The following is a 16,178-nucleotide window of genomic DNA, read 5'->3' as shown; positions in this document are numbered from 1 at the left end:
CAGGTTTATATCTATAGTACCCTGAGAGGAGAAGAGGACAGGTTTATATCTATAGTACCCTGAGAGGAGAAGAGGACAGGTTTATATCTATAGTACCCTGAGAGGAGAAGAGGACAGGTTTATATCTATAGTACCCTGAGAGGAGAAGAGGACAGGTTTACATCTATAGTACCCTGAGAGGAGAAGAGGACAGGTTTATATCTATAGTACCCTGAGAGGAGAAGAGGACAGGTTTATATCCATAGTACCCTGAGAGGAGAAGAGGTCCACCTCAGCCCCGGACCATAGCCTCCACATCACAGCAGAACAGTGATCGATTGAGTGGCTGACTGGTTGCTGACTGACTGGTTGCTGACTGGCTGGCTGGCAGGTTGCTGACTGGCTGGCTAACTGACTGACTAACTGGCTGGCTGGCTAACTGACTGGCTAACTGACTGACTGGCTAACTGACTGACTGGCTGGCTAACTGACTGACTGGCTGGCTAACTGACTGACTGGCTAACTAACTGACTGACTGGCTAACTGACTGACTGCCTGGCTAACTGACTGGCTAATTGACTGGCTAACTGACTGACTGGCTAACTGACTGACTGAATTGATCACCTGGGCTGGTTACCTGAACCAGGAATCGGTAGACGTAGCAGGTCTTGAGCTGCCCGAAGCGGTAGAGTCTGAAGATACTCTGGCTAACTGACTGACTGGTTACCTGAGCCAGGAATCGGTAGACGTAGCAGGTCTTGAGCTGTCCGAAGCGGTAGAGTCTGAAGATACTCTGGATGTCGTACGACGGGTTCCAGGACGCGTCAAAGATGATGACCCGGTTAGCTCCTATCAGGTTGATGCCCAGAGAACCAGCCCTGGTCGAGATCAGGAACAACCGACCTCTACAGGGAGAGAGGAGGAGGAGAGGTAGAGAGGGAGGAGAGGTAGAGGGAGGAGAGGTAGAGATGGAGGAGAGGAGGAGGAGAGGTAGAGATGGAGGAGAGGAGGAGGAGGAGAGGTAGAGAGGGAGATGGAGGAGAGGTAGAGATGGAGGAGAGGAGGAGGAGAGGTAGAGAGGGAGATGGAGGAGAGGTAGAGGGAGGAGAGGTAGAGAGGGAGGAGAAAGTAAGAGGGGGGCATAGAACCAACTTCCTCTTATGGAAGATGTCTACATTACAATATCAACTATGAAGGTACAGGACTATCAAAGTCACTTGTTTCTACTACCAGGGTATGGGTGTCCTTTGTAGAGTATAGGGATATTGTTATCCTACGTTTCCTCCTCACATTTAGGGGGGGAGTGTTTCCTCCCCACATTTAGGGGGGAGTGTTTCCTCCTCACATTTAGGGGGGAGTGTTTCCTCCCCACATTTAGGGGGGAGTGTTTCCTCCCCACATTTAGGGGGGAGTGTTTCCTCCCCACATTTAGGGGGGAGTGTTTCCTCCTCACATTTAGGGGGGAGTGTTTCCTCCCCACATTTAGGGGGGAGTGTTTCCTCCTCACATTTAGGGGGGGGGGAGTGTTTCCTCCCCACATTTAGGGGGGAGTGTTTCCTCCCCACATTTAGGGGGGAGTGTTTCCTCCCCACATTTAGGGGGGAGTGTTTCCTCCCCACATTTAGGGGTGAGTGTTTCCTCCTCACATTTAGGGGGGAGTGTTTCCTCCCCACATTTAGGGGGGAGTGTTTCCTCCCCACATTTAGGGGGGAGTGTTTCCTCCCCACATTTAGGGGGGAGTGTTTCCTCCCCACATTTAGGGGGGAGTGTTTCCTCCCCACATTTAGGGGGGAGTGTTTCCTCACATTTAGGGGGGGGGGGGGAGTGTTTCCTCCCCACATTTAGGGGGGGGGGAGTGTTTCCTCCCCACATTTAGGGGGGGGGGGAGTGTTTCCTCCCCACATTTAGGGGGGAGTGTTTCCTCCTCACATTTAGGGGGGAGTGTTTCCTCCCCACATTTAGGGGGGAGTGTTTCCTCCTCACATTTAGGGGGGAGTGTTTCCTCCCCACATTTAGGGGGGAGTGTTTCCTCCCCACATTTAGGGGGGGAGTGTTTCCTCCTCACATTTAGGGGGGAGTGTTTCCTCCCCACATTTAGGGGGGAGTGTTTCCTCCCCACATTTAGGGGGGAGTGTTTCCTCCTCACATTTAGGGGGGAGTGTTTCCTCCCCACATTTAGGGGGGAGTGTTTCCTCCCCACATTTAGGGGGGAGTGTTTCCTCCCCACATTTAGGGGGGAGTGTTTCCTCCCCACATTTAGGGGGGAGTGTTTCCTCCCCACATTTAGGGGGGGGGAGTGTTTCCTCCCCACATTTAGGGGGGAGTGTTTCCTCCTCACATTTAGGGGGGAGTGTTTCCTCCCCACATTTAGGGGGGGGAAGTGTTTCCTCCCCACATTTAGGGGGGAGTGTTTCCTCCCCACATTTAGGGGGGAGTGTTTCCTCCTCACATTTAGGGGGGAGTGTTTCCTCCCCACATTTAGGGGGGAGTGTTTCCTCCTCACATTTAGGGGGGGAGTGTTTCCTCCTCACATTTAGGGGGGGAGTGTTTCCTCCTCACATTTAGGGGGGAGTGTTTCCTCCTCACATTTAGGGGGGGGAGTGTTTCCTCCCCACATTTAGGGGGGAGTGTTTCCTCCCCACATTTAGGGGGGAGTGTTTCCTCCCCACATTTAGGGGGGAGTGTTTCCTCCCCACATTTAGGGGGGGGGGAGTGTTTCCTCCCCACATTTAGGGGGGAGTGTTTCCTCCTCACATTTAGGGGGGAGTGTTTCCTCCCCACATTTAGGGGGGAGTGTTTCCTCCCCACATTTAGGGGGGAGTGTTTCCTCCCCACATTTAGGGGGGAGTGTTTCCTCCTCACATTTAGGGGGGAGTGTTTCCTCCCCACATTTAGGGGGGAGTGTTTCCTCCTCACATTTAGGGGGGGGTGTTTCCTCCTCACATTTAGGGGGGGGTGTTTCCTCCTCACATTTAGGGGGGGAGTGTTTCCTCCTCACATTTAGGGGGGAGTGTTTCCTCCTCACATTTAGGGGGGGGGAGTGTTTCCTCCCCACATTTAGGGGGGAGTGTTTCCTCCCCACATTTAGGGGGGAGTGTTTCCTCCCCACATTTAGGGGGGGGGAGTGTTTCCTCCCCACATTTAGGGGGGGGGAGTGTTTCCTCCCCACATTTAGGGGGGGGAGTGTTTCCTCCTCACATTTAGGGGGGGGGAGTGTTTCCTCCTCACATTTAGGGGGGAGTGTTTCCTCCCCACATTTAGGGGGGGAAAGTGTTTCCTCCTCACATTTAGGGGGGAGTGTTTCCTCCCCACATTTAGGGGGGAGTGTTTCCTCCTCACATTTAGGGGGGAGTGTTTCCTCCTCACATTTAGGGGGGGGGTGTTTCCTCCTCACATTTAGGGGGGGAGTGTTTCCTCCTCACATTTAGGGGGGGAGTGTTTCCTCCCCACATTTAGGGGGGAGTGTTTCCTCCTCACATTTAGTGGGGGGGAGTGTTTCCTCCCCACATTTAGGGGGGAGTGTTTCCTCCCCACATTTAGGGGGGAGTGTTTCCTCCCCACATTTAGGGGGGAGTGTTTCCTCCCCACATTTAGGGGGGGGGAGTGTTTCCTCCCCACATTTAGGGGGGAGTGTTTCCTCCTCACATTTAGGGGGGAGTGTTTCCTCCTCACATTTAGGGGGGAGTGTTTCCTCCTCACATTTAGGGGGGAGTGTTTCCTCCTCACATTTAGGGGGGAGTGTTTCCTCCCCACATTTAGGGGGGGGAAGTGTTTCCTCCCCACATTTAGGGGGGAGTGTTTCCTCCCCACATTTAGGGGGGAGTGTTTCCTCCCCACATTTAGGGGGGAGTGTTTCCTCCCCACATTTAGGGGGGAGTGTTTCCTCCCCACATTTAGGGGGGGTGTTTCCTCCTCACATTTAGGGGGGGGAGTGTTTCCTCCTCACATTTAGGGGGGAGTGTTTCCTCCCCACATTTAGGGGGGAGTGATTCCTCCCCACATTTAGGGGGGAGTGTTTCCTCCTCACATTTAGGGGGGAGTGTTTCCTCCTCACATTTAGGGGGGAGTGTTTCCTCCCCACATTTAGGGGGGAGTGTTTCCTCCTCACATTTAGGGGGGGAGTGTTTCCTCCTCACATTTAGGGGGGGAGTGTTTCCTCCTCACATTTAGGGGGGAGTGTTTCCTCCTCACATTTAGGGGGGGGAGTGTTTCCTCCCAACATTTAGGGGGGAGTGTTTCCTCCCCACATTTAGGGGGGAGTGTTTCCTCCCCACATTTAGGGGGGGGAAGTGTTTCCTCCCCACATTTAGGGGGGGGAAGTGTTTCCTCCCCACATTTAGGGGGGAGTGTTTCCTCCTCACATTTAGGGGGGAGTGTTTCCTCCCCACATTTAGGGGGGAGTGTTTCCTCCCCACATTTAGGGGGGAGTGTTTCCTCCCCACATTTAGGGGGGAGTGTTTCCTCCTCACATTTAGGGGGGAGTGTTTCCTCCCCACATTTAGGGGGGAGTGTTTCCTCCTCACATTTAGGGGGGGGTGTTTCCTCCTCACATTTAGGGGGGGGTGTTTCCTCCTCACATTTAGGGGGGGAGTGTTTCCTCCTCACATTTAGGGGAGAGTGTTTCCTCCTCACATTTAGGGGGGGGGAGTGTTTCCTCCCCACATTTAGGGGGGAGTGTTTCCTCCCCACATTTAGGGGGGAGTGTTTCCTCCCCACATTTAGGGGGGGGGGAGTGTTTCCTCCCCACATTTAGGGGGGGGGGAGTGTTTCCTCCCCACATTTAGGGGGGGGGAGTGTTTCCTCCTCACATTTAGGGGGGGGGAGTGTTTCCTCCTCACATTTAGGGGGGAGTGTTTCCTCCCCACATTTAGGGGGGGAAAGTGTTTCCTCCTCACATTTAGGGGTGAGTGTTTCCTCCCCACATTTAGGGGGGAGTGTTTCCTCCTCACATTTAGGGGGGAGTGTTTCCTCCCCACATTTAGGGGGGAGTGTTTCCTCCTCACATTTAGGGGGGGGGTGTTTCCTCCTCACATTTAGGGGGGGAGTGTTTCCTCCTCACATTTAGGGGGGAGTGTTTCCTCCTCACATTTAGTGGGGGGGAGTGTTTCCTCCCCACATTTAGGGGGGAGTGTTTCCTCCCCACATTTAGGGGGGAGTGTTTCCTCCCCACATTTAGGGGGGGGGAGTGTTTCCTCCCCACATTTAGGGGGGAGTGTTTCCTCCTCACATTTAGGGGGGAGTGTTTCCTCCTCACATTTAGGGGGGAGTGTTTCCTCCTCACATTTAGGGGGGAGTGTTTCCTCCTCACATTTAGGGGGGAGTGTTTCCTCCCCACATTTAGGGGGGGGTGTTTCCTCCCCACATTTAGGGGGGAGTGTTTCCTCCCCACATTTAGGGGGGAGTGTTTCCTCCCCACATTTAGGGGGGAGTGTTTCCTCCTCACATTTAGGGGGGGGGGAGTGTTTCCTCCCCACATTTAGGGGGGAGTGTTTCCTCCCCACATTTAGGGGGGAGTGTTTCCTCCCCACATTTAGGGGGGGGAGTGTTTCCTCCCCACATTTAGGGGGGGGGGAGTGTTTCCTCCCCACATTTAGGGGGGGGGAGTGTTTCCTCCTCACATTTAGGGGGGGGGAGTGTTTCCTCCTCACATTTAGGGGGGAGTGTTTCCTCCCCACATTTAGGGGGGGAAAGTGTTTCCTCCTCACATTTAGGGGTGAGTGTTTCCTCCCCACATTTAGGGGGGAGTGTTTCCTCCTCACATTTAGGGGGGAGTGTTTCCTCCCCACATTTAGGGGGGAGTGTTTCCTCCTCACATTTAGGGGGGGGTGTTTCCTCCTCACATTTAGGGGGGGAGTGTTTCCTCCTCACATTTAGGGGGGAGTGTTTCCTCCTCACATTTAGTGGGGGGGAGTGTTTCCTCCCCACATTTAGGGGGGAGTGTTTCCTCCCCACATTTAGGGGGGAGTGTTTCCTCCCCACATTTAGGGGGGGGGAGTGTTTCCTCCCCACATTTAGGGAGGAGTGTTTCCTCCTCACATTTAGGGGGGAGTGTTTCCTCCTCACATTTGGGGGGAGTGTTTCCTCCTCACATTTAGGGGGGAGTGTTTCCTCCTCACATTTAGGGGGGAGTGTTTCCTCCCCACATTTAGGGGGGGGAAGTGTTTCCTCCCCACATTTAGGGGGGAGTGTTTCCTCCCCACATTTAGGGGGGAGTGTTTCCTCCTCACATTTAGGGGGGGTGTTTCCTCACATTTAGGGGGGGAGTGTTTCCTCCTCACATTTAGGGGGGAGTGTTTCCTCCTCACATTTAGGGGGGGGGGAGTGTTTCCTCCCCACATTTAGGGGGGAGTGTTTCCTCCCCACATTTAGGGGGGAGTGTTTCCTCCCCACATTTAGGGGGGGGGAGTGTTTCCTCCTCACATTTAGGGGGGAGTGTTTCCTCCTCACATTTAGGGGGGGGGAGTGTTTCCTCCTCACATTTAGGGGGGAGTGTTTCCTCCCCACATTTAGGGGGGGGAAGTGTTTCCTCCTCACATTTAGGGGGGAGTGTTTCCTCCCCACGTTTAGGGGGGAGTGTTTCCTCCTCACATTTAGGGGGGAGTGTTTCCTCCCCACATTTAGGGGGGGGGAGTGTTTCCTCCCCACATTTAGGGGGGGGAGTGTTTCCTCCCCACATTTAGTGGGGAGTGTTTCCTCCCCACATTTAGGGGGGAGTGTTTCCTCCCCACATTTAGGGGGGAGTGTTTCCTCCCCACATTTAGGGGGGGTGAGTGTTTCCTCCCCACATTTAGGGGGGGGGGGGGAGTGTTTCCTCCTCACATTTAGGGGGGGAGTGTTTCCTCCCCACATTTAGGGGGGGGGGAGTGTTTCCTCCTCACATTTAGGGGGGAGTGTTTCCTCCCCACATTTAGGGGGGAGTGTTTCCTCCTCACATTTGGGGGGAGTGTTTCCTCCCCACATTTAGGGGGGGAGTGTTTCCTCCCCACATTTAGGGGGGGGGGGAGTGTTTCCTCCTCACATTTAGGGGGGAGTGTTTCCTCCTCACATTTAGGGGGGGAGTGTTTCCTCCTCACATTTAGGGGGGGAGTGTTTCCTCCCCACATTTAGGGGGGAGTGTTTCCTCCTCACATTTAGGGGGGGGAGTGTTTCCTCCCCACATTTAGGGGGGAGTGTTTCCTCCCCACATTTAGGGGGGAGTGTTTCCTCCCCACATTTAGGGGGGAGTGTTTCCTCCTCACATTTAGGGGGGAGTGTTTCCTCCTCACATTTAGGGGGGGTGTTTCCTCCTCACATTTAGGGGGGGAGTGTTTCCTCCTCACATTTAGGGGGGAGTGTTTCCTCCTCACATTTAGGGGGGAGTGTTTCCTCCTCACATTTAGGGGGGGGGGAGTGTTTCCTCCCCACATTTAGGGGGGAGTGTTTCCTCCCCACATTTAGGGGGGGGGGGGTGTTTCCTCCCCACATTTAGGGGGGAGTGTTTCCTCCCCACATTTAGGGGGGGGGAGTGTTTCCTCCTCACATTTAGGGGGGAGTGTTTCCTCCTCACATTTAGGGGGGGGGGAGTGTTTCCTCCCCACATTTAGGGGGGGGAAGTGTTTCCTCCCCACATTTAGGGGGGGGAAGTGTTTCCTCCTCACATTTAGGGGGGAGTGTTTCCTCCCCACGTTTAGGGGGGAGTGTTTCCTCCTCACATTTAGGGGGGAGTGTTTCCTCCCCACATTTAGGGGGGGGGAGTGTTTCCTCCCCACATTTAGGGGGGGGAGTGTTTCCTCCCCACATTTAGGGGGGAGTGTTTCCTCCCCACATTTAGGCGGGAGTGTTTCCTCCCCACATTTAGGGGGGGGGAGTGTTTCCTCCCCACATTTAGGGGGGGGGGGAGTGTTTCCTCCTCACATTTAGGGGGGGAGTGTTTCCTCCCCACATTTAGGGGGGGGGGGGAGTGTTTCCTCCTCACATTTAGGGGGGAGTGTTTCCTCCCCACATTTAGGGGGGAGTGTTTCCTCCTCACATTTAGGGGGGAGTGTTTCCTCCCCACATTTAGGGGGGAGTGTTTCCTCCCCACATTTAGGGGGGGGGAGTGTTTCGTCCTCACATTTAGGGGGGAGTGTTTCCTCCTCACATTTAGGGGGGGAGTGTTTCCTCCTCACATTTAGGGGGGAGTGTTTCCTCCTCACATTTAGGGGGGAGTGTTTCCTCCTCACATTTAGGGGGGAGTGTTTCCTCCTCACATTTAGGGGGGAGTGTTTCCTCCTCACATTTAGGGGGGAGTGTTTCCTCCCCACATTTAGGGGGGAGTGTTTCCTCCCCACATTTAGGGGGGGGGGGGAGTGTTTCCTCCCCACATTTAGGGGGGGGAAGTGTTTCCTCCCCACATTTAGGGGGGAGTGTTTCCTCCTCACATTTAGGGGGGGGAGTGTTTCCTCCCCACATTTAAGGGGGGGGGGAGTGTTTCCTCCCCACATTTAGGGGGGAGTGTTTCCTCCTCACATTTAGGGGGGGGAGTGTTTCCTCCCCACATTTAGGGGGGGGGGGAGTGTTTCCTCCCCACATTTAGGGGGGGGAGTGTTTCCTCCCCACATTTAAGGGGGAGTGTTTCCTCCCCACATTTAGGGGGGAGTGTTTCCTCCCCACATTTAGGGGGGAGTGTTTCCTCCCCACATTTAGGGGGGAGTGTTTCCTCCCCACATTTAGGGGGGAGTGTTTCCTCCCCACATTTAGGGGGGGGGGGGAGTGTTTCCTCCCCACATTTAGGGGGGAAAGTGTTTCCTCCCCACATTTAAGGGGGAGTGTTTCCTCCCCACATTTAGGGGGGAGTGTTTCCTCCCCACATTTAGGGGGGAGTGTTTCCTCCCCACATTTAGGGGGGAGTGTTTCCTCCCCACATTTAGGGGGGAGTGTTTCCTCCCCACATTTAGGGGGGGGAGTGTTTCCTCCCCACATTTAGGGGGGGGAGTGTTTCCTCCCCACATTTAGGGGGGAGTGTTTCCTCCCCACATTTAGGGGAGGGAGTGTTTCCTCCCCACATTTAGGGGAGGGAGTGTTCCCTCCCCACATTTAGGGGGGGGGGAGTGTTACCTCCCCACATTTAGGGGGGGGGGGAGTGTTCCCTCCCCACATTTAGGGGGGAGTGTTCCCTCCCCACATTTAGGGGGGGGAGTGTTCCCTCCCCACATTTAGGGGGGGGGAGTGTTCCCTCCCCACATTTAGGGAGGGGGAGTGTTACCTCCCCACATTTAGGGGGGAGTGTGTCCTCCTCACATTTAGGGGGGGGGAGTGTTTTCCTCCTCACATTTAGGGAGGGGGGGAGTGTTTTCCTCCTCACATTTAGGGGGGAGTGTTTCCTCCCCACATTTAGGGGGGAGTGTTTCCTCCTCACATTTAGGGGGGAGTGTTTCCTCCTCACATTTAGGGGGGAGTGTTTCCTCCCCACATTTAGGGGGGAGTGTTTCCTCCTCACATTTAGGGGGGAGTGTTTCCTCCCCACATTTAGGGGGGGAGTGTTTCCTCCCCACATTTAGGGGGGGGGAGTGTTTCGTCCTCACATTTAGGGGGGAGTGTTTCCTCCTCACATTTAGGGGGGGAGTGTTTCCTCCTCACATTTAGGGGGGAGTGTTTCCTCCTCACATTTAGGGGGGAGTGTTTCCTCCTCACATTTAGGGGGGAGTGTTTCCTCCTCACATTTAGGGGGGAGTGTTTCCTCCTCACATTTAGGGGGGAGTGTTTCCTCCCCACATTTAGGGGGGAGTGTTTCCTCCCCACATTTAGGGGGGGGGGGGAGTGTTTCCTCCCCACATTTAGGGGGGGGAAGTGTTTCCTCCCCACATTTAGGGGGGAGTGTTTCCTCCTCACATTTAGGGGGGGGAGTGTTTCCTCCCCACATTTAAGGGGGGGGGAGTGTTTCCTCCCCACATTTAGGGGGGAGTGTTTCCTCCTCACATTTAGGGGGGGGAGTGTTTCCTCCCCACATTTAGGGGGGGGGAGTGTTTCCTCCCCACATTTAGGGGGGGGAGTGTTTCCTCCCCACATTTAAGGGGGAGTGTTTCCTCCCCACATTTAGGGGGGAGTGTTTCCTCCCCACATTTAGGGGGGAGTGTTTCCTCCCCACATTTAGGGGGGAGTGTTTCCTCCCCACATTTAGGGGGGAGTGTTTCCTCCCCACATTTAGGGGGGGGGGGAGTGTTTCCTCCCCACATTTAGGGGGGAAAGTGTTTCCTCCCCACATTTAAGGGGGAGTGTTTCCTCCCCACATTTAGGGGGGAGTGTTTCCTCCCCACATTTAGGGGGGAGTGTTTCCTCCCCACATTTAGGGGGGAGTGTTTCCTCCCCACATTTAGGGGGGAGTGTTTCCTCCCCACATTTAGGGGGGGGAGTGTTTCCTCCCCACATTTAGGGGGGGGAGTGTTTCCTCCCCACATTTAGGGGGGAGTGTTTCCTCCCCACATTTAGGGGAGGGAGTGTTTCCTCCCCACATTTAGGGGAGGGAGTGTTTCCTCCCCACATTTAGGGGAGGGAGTGTTCCCTCCCCACATTTAGGGGGGGGGGAGTGTTACCTCCCCACATTTAGGGGGGGGGGGGGTGTTCCCTCCCCACATTTAGGGGGGAGTGTTCCCTCCCCACATTTAGGGGGGGGAGTGTTCCCTCCCCACATTTAGGGGGGGGGAGTGTTCCCTCCCCACATTTAGGGAGGGGGAGTGTTACCTCCCCACATTTAGGGGGGAGTGTGTCCTCCTCACATTTAGGGGGGGGAGTGTTTTCCTCCTCACATTTAGGGAGGGGGGGAGTGTTTTCCTCCTCACATTTAGGGGGGAGTGTTTCCTCCCCACATTTAGGGGGGAGTGTTTCCTCCTCACATTTAGGGGGGAGTGTTTCCTCCTCACATTTAGGGGGGAGTGTTTCCTCCCCACATTTAGGGGGGAGTGTTTCCTCCCCACATTTAGGGGGGAGTGTTTCCTCCTCACATTTAGGGGGGAGTGTTTCCTCCCCACATTTAGGGGGGAGTGTTTCCTCCCCACATTTAGGGGGGAGTGTTCCCTCCCCACATTGAGGGGGGGGGAGTGTTACCTCCCCACATTTAGGGGGGAGTGTTTCCTCCTCACATTTAGGGGGGGGGAGTGTTTTCCTCCTCACATTTAGGGGGGGGGAGTGTTTTCCTCCCCACATTTAGGGGGGAGTGTTTCCTCCCCACATTTAGGGGGGAGTGTTTCCTCCTCACATTTAGGGGGGAGTGTTTCCTCCCCACATTTAGGGGGGAGTGTTTCCTCCCCACATTTAGGGGGGGGGAGTGTTCCCTCCCCACATTTAGGGGGGGGAGTGTTCCCTCCCCACATTTAGGGGGGAGTGTTCCCTCCCCACATTTAGGGGGGGGGAGTGTTCCCTCCCCACATTTAGGGGGGGGAGTGTTCCCTCCCCACATTTAGGGGGGAGTGTTTCCTCCCCACATTTAGGGGGGAGTGTTTCCTCCTCACATTTAGGGGGGGGAAGTGTTTTCCTCCTCACATTTAGGGGGGGGAGTGTTTTCCTCCTCACATTTAGGGGGGGGGAGTGTTTTCCTCCTCACATTTAGGGGGGAGTGTTTCCTCCCCACATTTAGGGGGGAGTGTTTCCTCCCCACATTTAGGGGGGGGAGTGTTTCCTCCCCACATTTAGGGGGGGGAGTGTTTCCTCCCCACATTTAGGGAGGGGAGTGTTTCCTCCCCACATTTAGGGGGGGTGTGTTTCCTCCCCACATTTAGGGGGGGTGTGTTTCCTCCCCACATTTAGGGGGGAGTAGGGATGGTGCTACCTACTACTGTGACAACTACTGTGATTATTATTATTTGACCATGCTGGTCATTTATGAACATTTGAACATCTTGGCCATGTTCTGTTATAATCTCCACCCGGCACAGCCAGAAAGGACTGGCCACCCCTCAGAGCCTGGTTCCTGTCTAGGTTTCTTCCTAGGTTCTGGCCCTCTAGGGAGTTTTTCCTAGCCACCGTGCTTCTACACCTGCATTGCTTGCTGTTTGGGGTTTTAGGCTGGGTTTCTGTACAGCACTTTGAGACATCAGCTGATGTAAGAAGGGCTTTATAAATACATTTGATTTGTTGTTAAGTGAGGAGCCGGGTGTCGTTCAGTGGCGAGCCGGGTGTCGTGTAGTGGCGAGCCGGGTGTCGTTCAGTGGCGAGCCGGGTGTCGTTCAGTGGCGAGCCGGGTGTCGTGTAGTGGCGAGCCGGGTGTCGTGTAGTGGCGAGCCGGGTGTCGTGTAGTGGCGAGCCGGGTGTCGTGTAGTGGCGAGCCGGGTGTCGTGTAGTGGCGAGCCGGGTGTCGTGTAGTGGCGAGCCGGGTGTCGAGTAGTGGCGAGCCGGGTGTCGCGTAGTGGCGAGCCGGGTGTCGCGTAGTGGCGAGCCGGGTGTCGTTCAGTGGCGAGCCGGGTGTCGCGTAGTGGCGAGCCGGGTGTCGCGTAGTGGCGAGCCGGGTGTCGTTCAGTGGCGAGCCGGGTGTCGCGTAGTGGCCAGCCGGGTGTCGCGTAGTGGCGAGCCGGGTGTCGTTCAGTGGCGAGCCGGGTGTCGTGTAGTGGCGAGCCGGGTGTCGCGTAGTGGCGAGCCGGGTGTCGCGTAGTGGCGAGCCGGGTGTCGTTCAGTGGCGAGCCTGGTGTCGTTCAGTGGCGAGCCGGGTGTCGTGTAGTGGCGAGCCGGGTGTCGTGTAGTGGCGAGCCGGGTGTCGTGTAGTGGCGAGCCGGGTGTCGTTTACCGGACGTTGCTGTAGTCATTGAACTCCTCTGCCCACTTCTTCCGGTTCAGGGCGTTGGTGGAGCCGTCCAAGCGGTAGTAGTCTATGTTCCGGAACCACTTCCCCTCACCTGCACAGGTAAACACAGTGTCGTTAGACAACAGTTTTCAAAGACTACAGTCATCATACAGTTTGACCTTTCTCTCCTGTCAGCTTCAGTTTAGGTAGGCAATAGGCAAGCCTTCTCCCAAACCAATCCCTGAACAGGCCGAGTTTCAAAATGCATCACTAGGCTCTGGGGGCCATGCTCTGGGGGCCGGGCTCTGGGGGCCGGGCTCTGGGGGCCGGGCTCTGGGGGCCATGCTCTGGGGGCCGGGCTCTGGGGGCCGGGCTCTGGGGGCCAGGCTCTGGGGGCCAGGCTCTGGGGGCCAGGCTCTGGGGGCCAGGCTCTGGGGGCCAGGGGAGAAGCCCCTCATTGAAGCCATTAAGTGTAAGGATGACCACAGTACTGCAGGTACTGCTGTTTGTAGAAAACAGGATCCTCCAGTATAATGAAAGGGGAAAAGGAATTTAAATCGCACAGAATAAGTTACAAGCATAATTTCGTAGCTAATGGCAACCTGCAGTGCCCCGTCAGTCTTCAATACTCAATGAGAAGGGGGCAGAAACAAGTCTGCAACATCACTTCCTGAAGTAGATCAAACTGAGCATGACACCATATGGAGATGTAAAATACTACCAGAGAGATTTAAACTAAAGGACAGAGAGGGAGAGAGGGAGAGAGGGAGAGAGAGAGAGAGAGAGAGAGAGAGTCAGAGAGATGTAAACTAAAGGACAGAGAGATGTAAACTAAAGGACAGAGAGAGAGAGAGAGAGATGTAAACTAAAGGACAGAGAGAGAGACAGATGTAAACTAAAGGACAGAGAGAGACAGAGAGAGAGAGAGATGTAATCTAAAGGACAGAGAGAGAGACAGAGATGTAAACTAAAGGACAGAGAGAGAGAGAGATGTAAACTAAAGGACAGAAAGAAAGACAGATGTAAACTAAAGGACAGAAAGAAAGACAGAGATGTAAACTAAAGGACAGAGAGAGAGACAGATGTAAACTAAAGGACAGAGAGAGACAGAGAGAGAAAGAGATGTAAACTAAAGGACAGAGAGAGACAGAGAGAGAAAGAGATGTAAACTAAAGGACAGAGAGAGAGACAGAGATGTAAACTAAAGGACAGAGAGAGACAGAGATGTAAACTAAAGGACAGAGAGAAAGACAGAGATGTAAACTAAAGGACAGAGAGAGAGACAGATGTAAACTAAAGGACAGAGAGAGAGACAGATGTAAACTAAAGGACAGAGAGAGAGACAGAGATGTAAACTAAAGGACAGAGAGAGACAGAGAGAGATGTAATCTAAAGGACAGAGAGAGAGACAGAGATGTAAACTAAAGGACAGAGAGAGAGAGAGATGTAAACTAAAGGACAGAAAGAAAGACAGAGATGTAAACTAAAGGACAGAGAGAGAGACAGATGTAAACTAAAGGACAGAGAGAGACAGAGATGTAAACTAAAGGACAGAGAGAGACAGAGAGAGAGAGAGATGTAAACTAAAGGACAGAGAGAGACAGAGAGAGAGAGAGAGAGATGTAAACTAAACTACCACTATATCCTGCTGCCTGCTCTACCACTATATCCTGCTGCCTGCTCTGCCACTATATCCTGCTGCCTGCTCTGCCACTATATCCTGCTGCCTGCTCTGCCACTATATCCTGCTGCCTGCTCTGCCACTATATCCTGCTGCCTGCTCTACCACTATATCCTGCTGCCTGCTCTACCACTATACCCTGCTGCCTGCTCTACCACTATATCCTGCTGCCTGCTCTACCACTATATCCTGCTGCCTGCTCTACCACTATATCCTGCTGCCTGCTCTACCACTATACCCTGCTGCCTGCTCTGCCACTATATCCTGCTGCCTGCTCTACCACTATATCCTGCTGCCTGCTCTACCACTATATCCTGCTGCCTGCTCTGCCACTATATCCTGCTGCCTGCTCTGCCACTATATCCTGCTGCCTGCTCTACCACTATATCCTGCTGCCTGCTCTGCCACTATATCCTGCTGCCTGCTCTACCACTATACCCTGCTGCCTGCTCTGCCACTATATCCTGCTGCCTGCTCTGCCACTATATCCTGCTGCCTGCTCTGCCACTATATCCTGCTGCCTGCTCTGCCACTATATCCTGCTGCCTGCTCTGCCACTATATCCTGCTCTGCCACTATATCCTGCTGCCTGCTCTGCCACTATATCCTGCTGCTGCCTGCTCTGCCACTATATCCTGCTGCCTGCTCTACCACTATATCCTGCTGCCTGCTCTACCACTATATCCTGCTGCCTGCTCTACCACTATACCCTGCTGCCTGCTCTACCACTATATCCTGCTGCCTGCTCTGCCACTATACCCTGCTGCCTGCTCTGCCACTATATCCTGCTGCCTGCTCTACCACTATATCCTGCTGCCTGCTCTACCACTATATCCTGCTGCCTGCTCTACCACTATATCCTGCTGCCTGCTCTACCACTATATCCTGCTGCCTGCTCTACCACTATATCCTGCTGCCTGCTCTACCACTATATCCTGCTGCCTGCTCTACCACTATATCCTGCTGCCTGCTCTGCCACTATATCCTGCTGCCTGCTCTGCCACTATATCCTGCTGCCTGCTCTACCACTAAATCCTGCTGCCTGCTCTACCACTATATCCTGCTGCCTGCTCTACCACTATATCCTGCTGCCTGCTCTGCCACTATACCCTGCTGCCTGCTCTGCCACTATATCCTGCTGCCTGCTCTGCCACTATATCCTGCTGCCTGCTCTACCACTATATCCTGCTGCCTGCTCTACCACTATATCCTGCTGCCTGCTCTACCACTATATCCTGCTGCCTGCTCTGCCACTATACCCTGCTGCCTGCTCTGCCACTATACCCTGCTGCCTGCTCTGCCACTATACCCTGCTGCCTGCTCTACCACTATACCCTGCTGCCTGCTCTACCACTATATCCTGCTGCCTGCTCTGCCACTATACCCTGCTGCCTGCTCTGCCACTATATCCTGCTGCCTGCTCTGCCACTATATCCTGCTGCCTGCTCTACCACTATATCCTGCTACCTGCTCTACCACTATATCCTGCTGCCTGCTCTACCACTATACCCTGCTGCCTGCTCTGCCACTATACCCTGCTGCCTGCTCTGCCACTATATCCTGCTGCCTGCTCTGCCACTATATCCTGCTGCCTGCTCTGCCACTATATCCTGCTGCCTGCTCTGCCACTATATCCTGCTGCCTGCTCTGCCACTATATCCTGCTGCCTGCTCTGCCACTATATCCTGCTGCCTGCTCTGCCACTATATCCTGCTGCCTGCTCTGCCACTATATCCTGCTGCCTGCTCTACCACTATATCCTGCTGCCTGCTCTGCCACTATATCCTG

General features: G+C 54.5%; 1 protein-coding gene across 11 annotated transcripts in view; it reads right to left on the bottom strand.

Moving 5' to 3' along the window:
* LOC139574856 (transcriptional regulator ATRX-like) overlaps positions 1-16,178 on the bottom strand; it is a 125,005-nt gene that overhangs the window by 25,120 nt on the left and 83,707 nt on the right. For 9 of the 11 annotated variants that reach the window (XM_071399814.1, XM_071399817.1, XM_071399815.1 and 6 more), the window contains 2 exons: positions 12,713-12,821; positions 617-884 (listed from right to left, as the gene is read on the bottom strand). In XM_071399814.1, coding sequence (XP_071255915.1) covers positions 617-884; positions 12,713-12,821 — 377 coding nt within the window. The remainder of the gene's footprint in view (positions 1-616; positions 885-12,712; positions 12,822-16,178) is intronic. The other 2 variants (XM_071399820.1, XM_071399821.1) reach the window with 1 other exon arrangement.

Source organism: Salvelinus alpinus, chromosome 4 (genome assembly GCF_045679555.1).
Source record: "Salvelinus alpinus chromosome 4, SLU_Salpinus.1, whole genome shotgun sequence".
In the NCBI taxonomy this organism is placed as follows: domain Eukaryota; kingdom Metazoa; phylum Chordata; class Actinopteri; order Salmoniformes; family Salmonidae; genus Salvelinus; species Salvelinus alpinus.
This window is presented reverse-complemented; position numbering and strand designations above follow the sequence as displayed.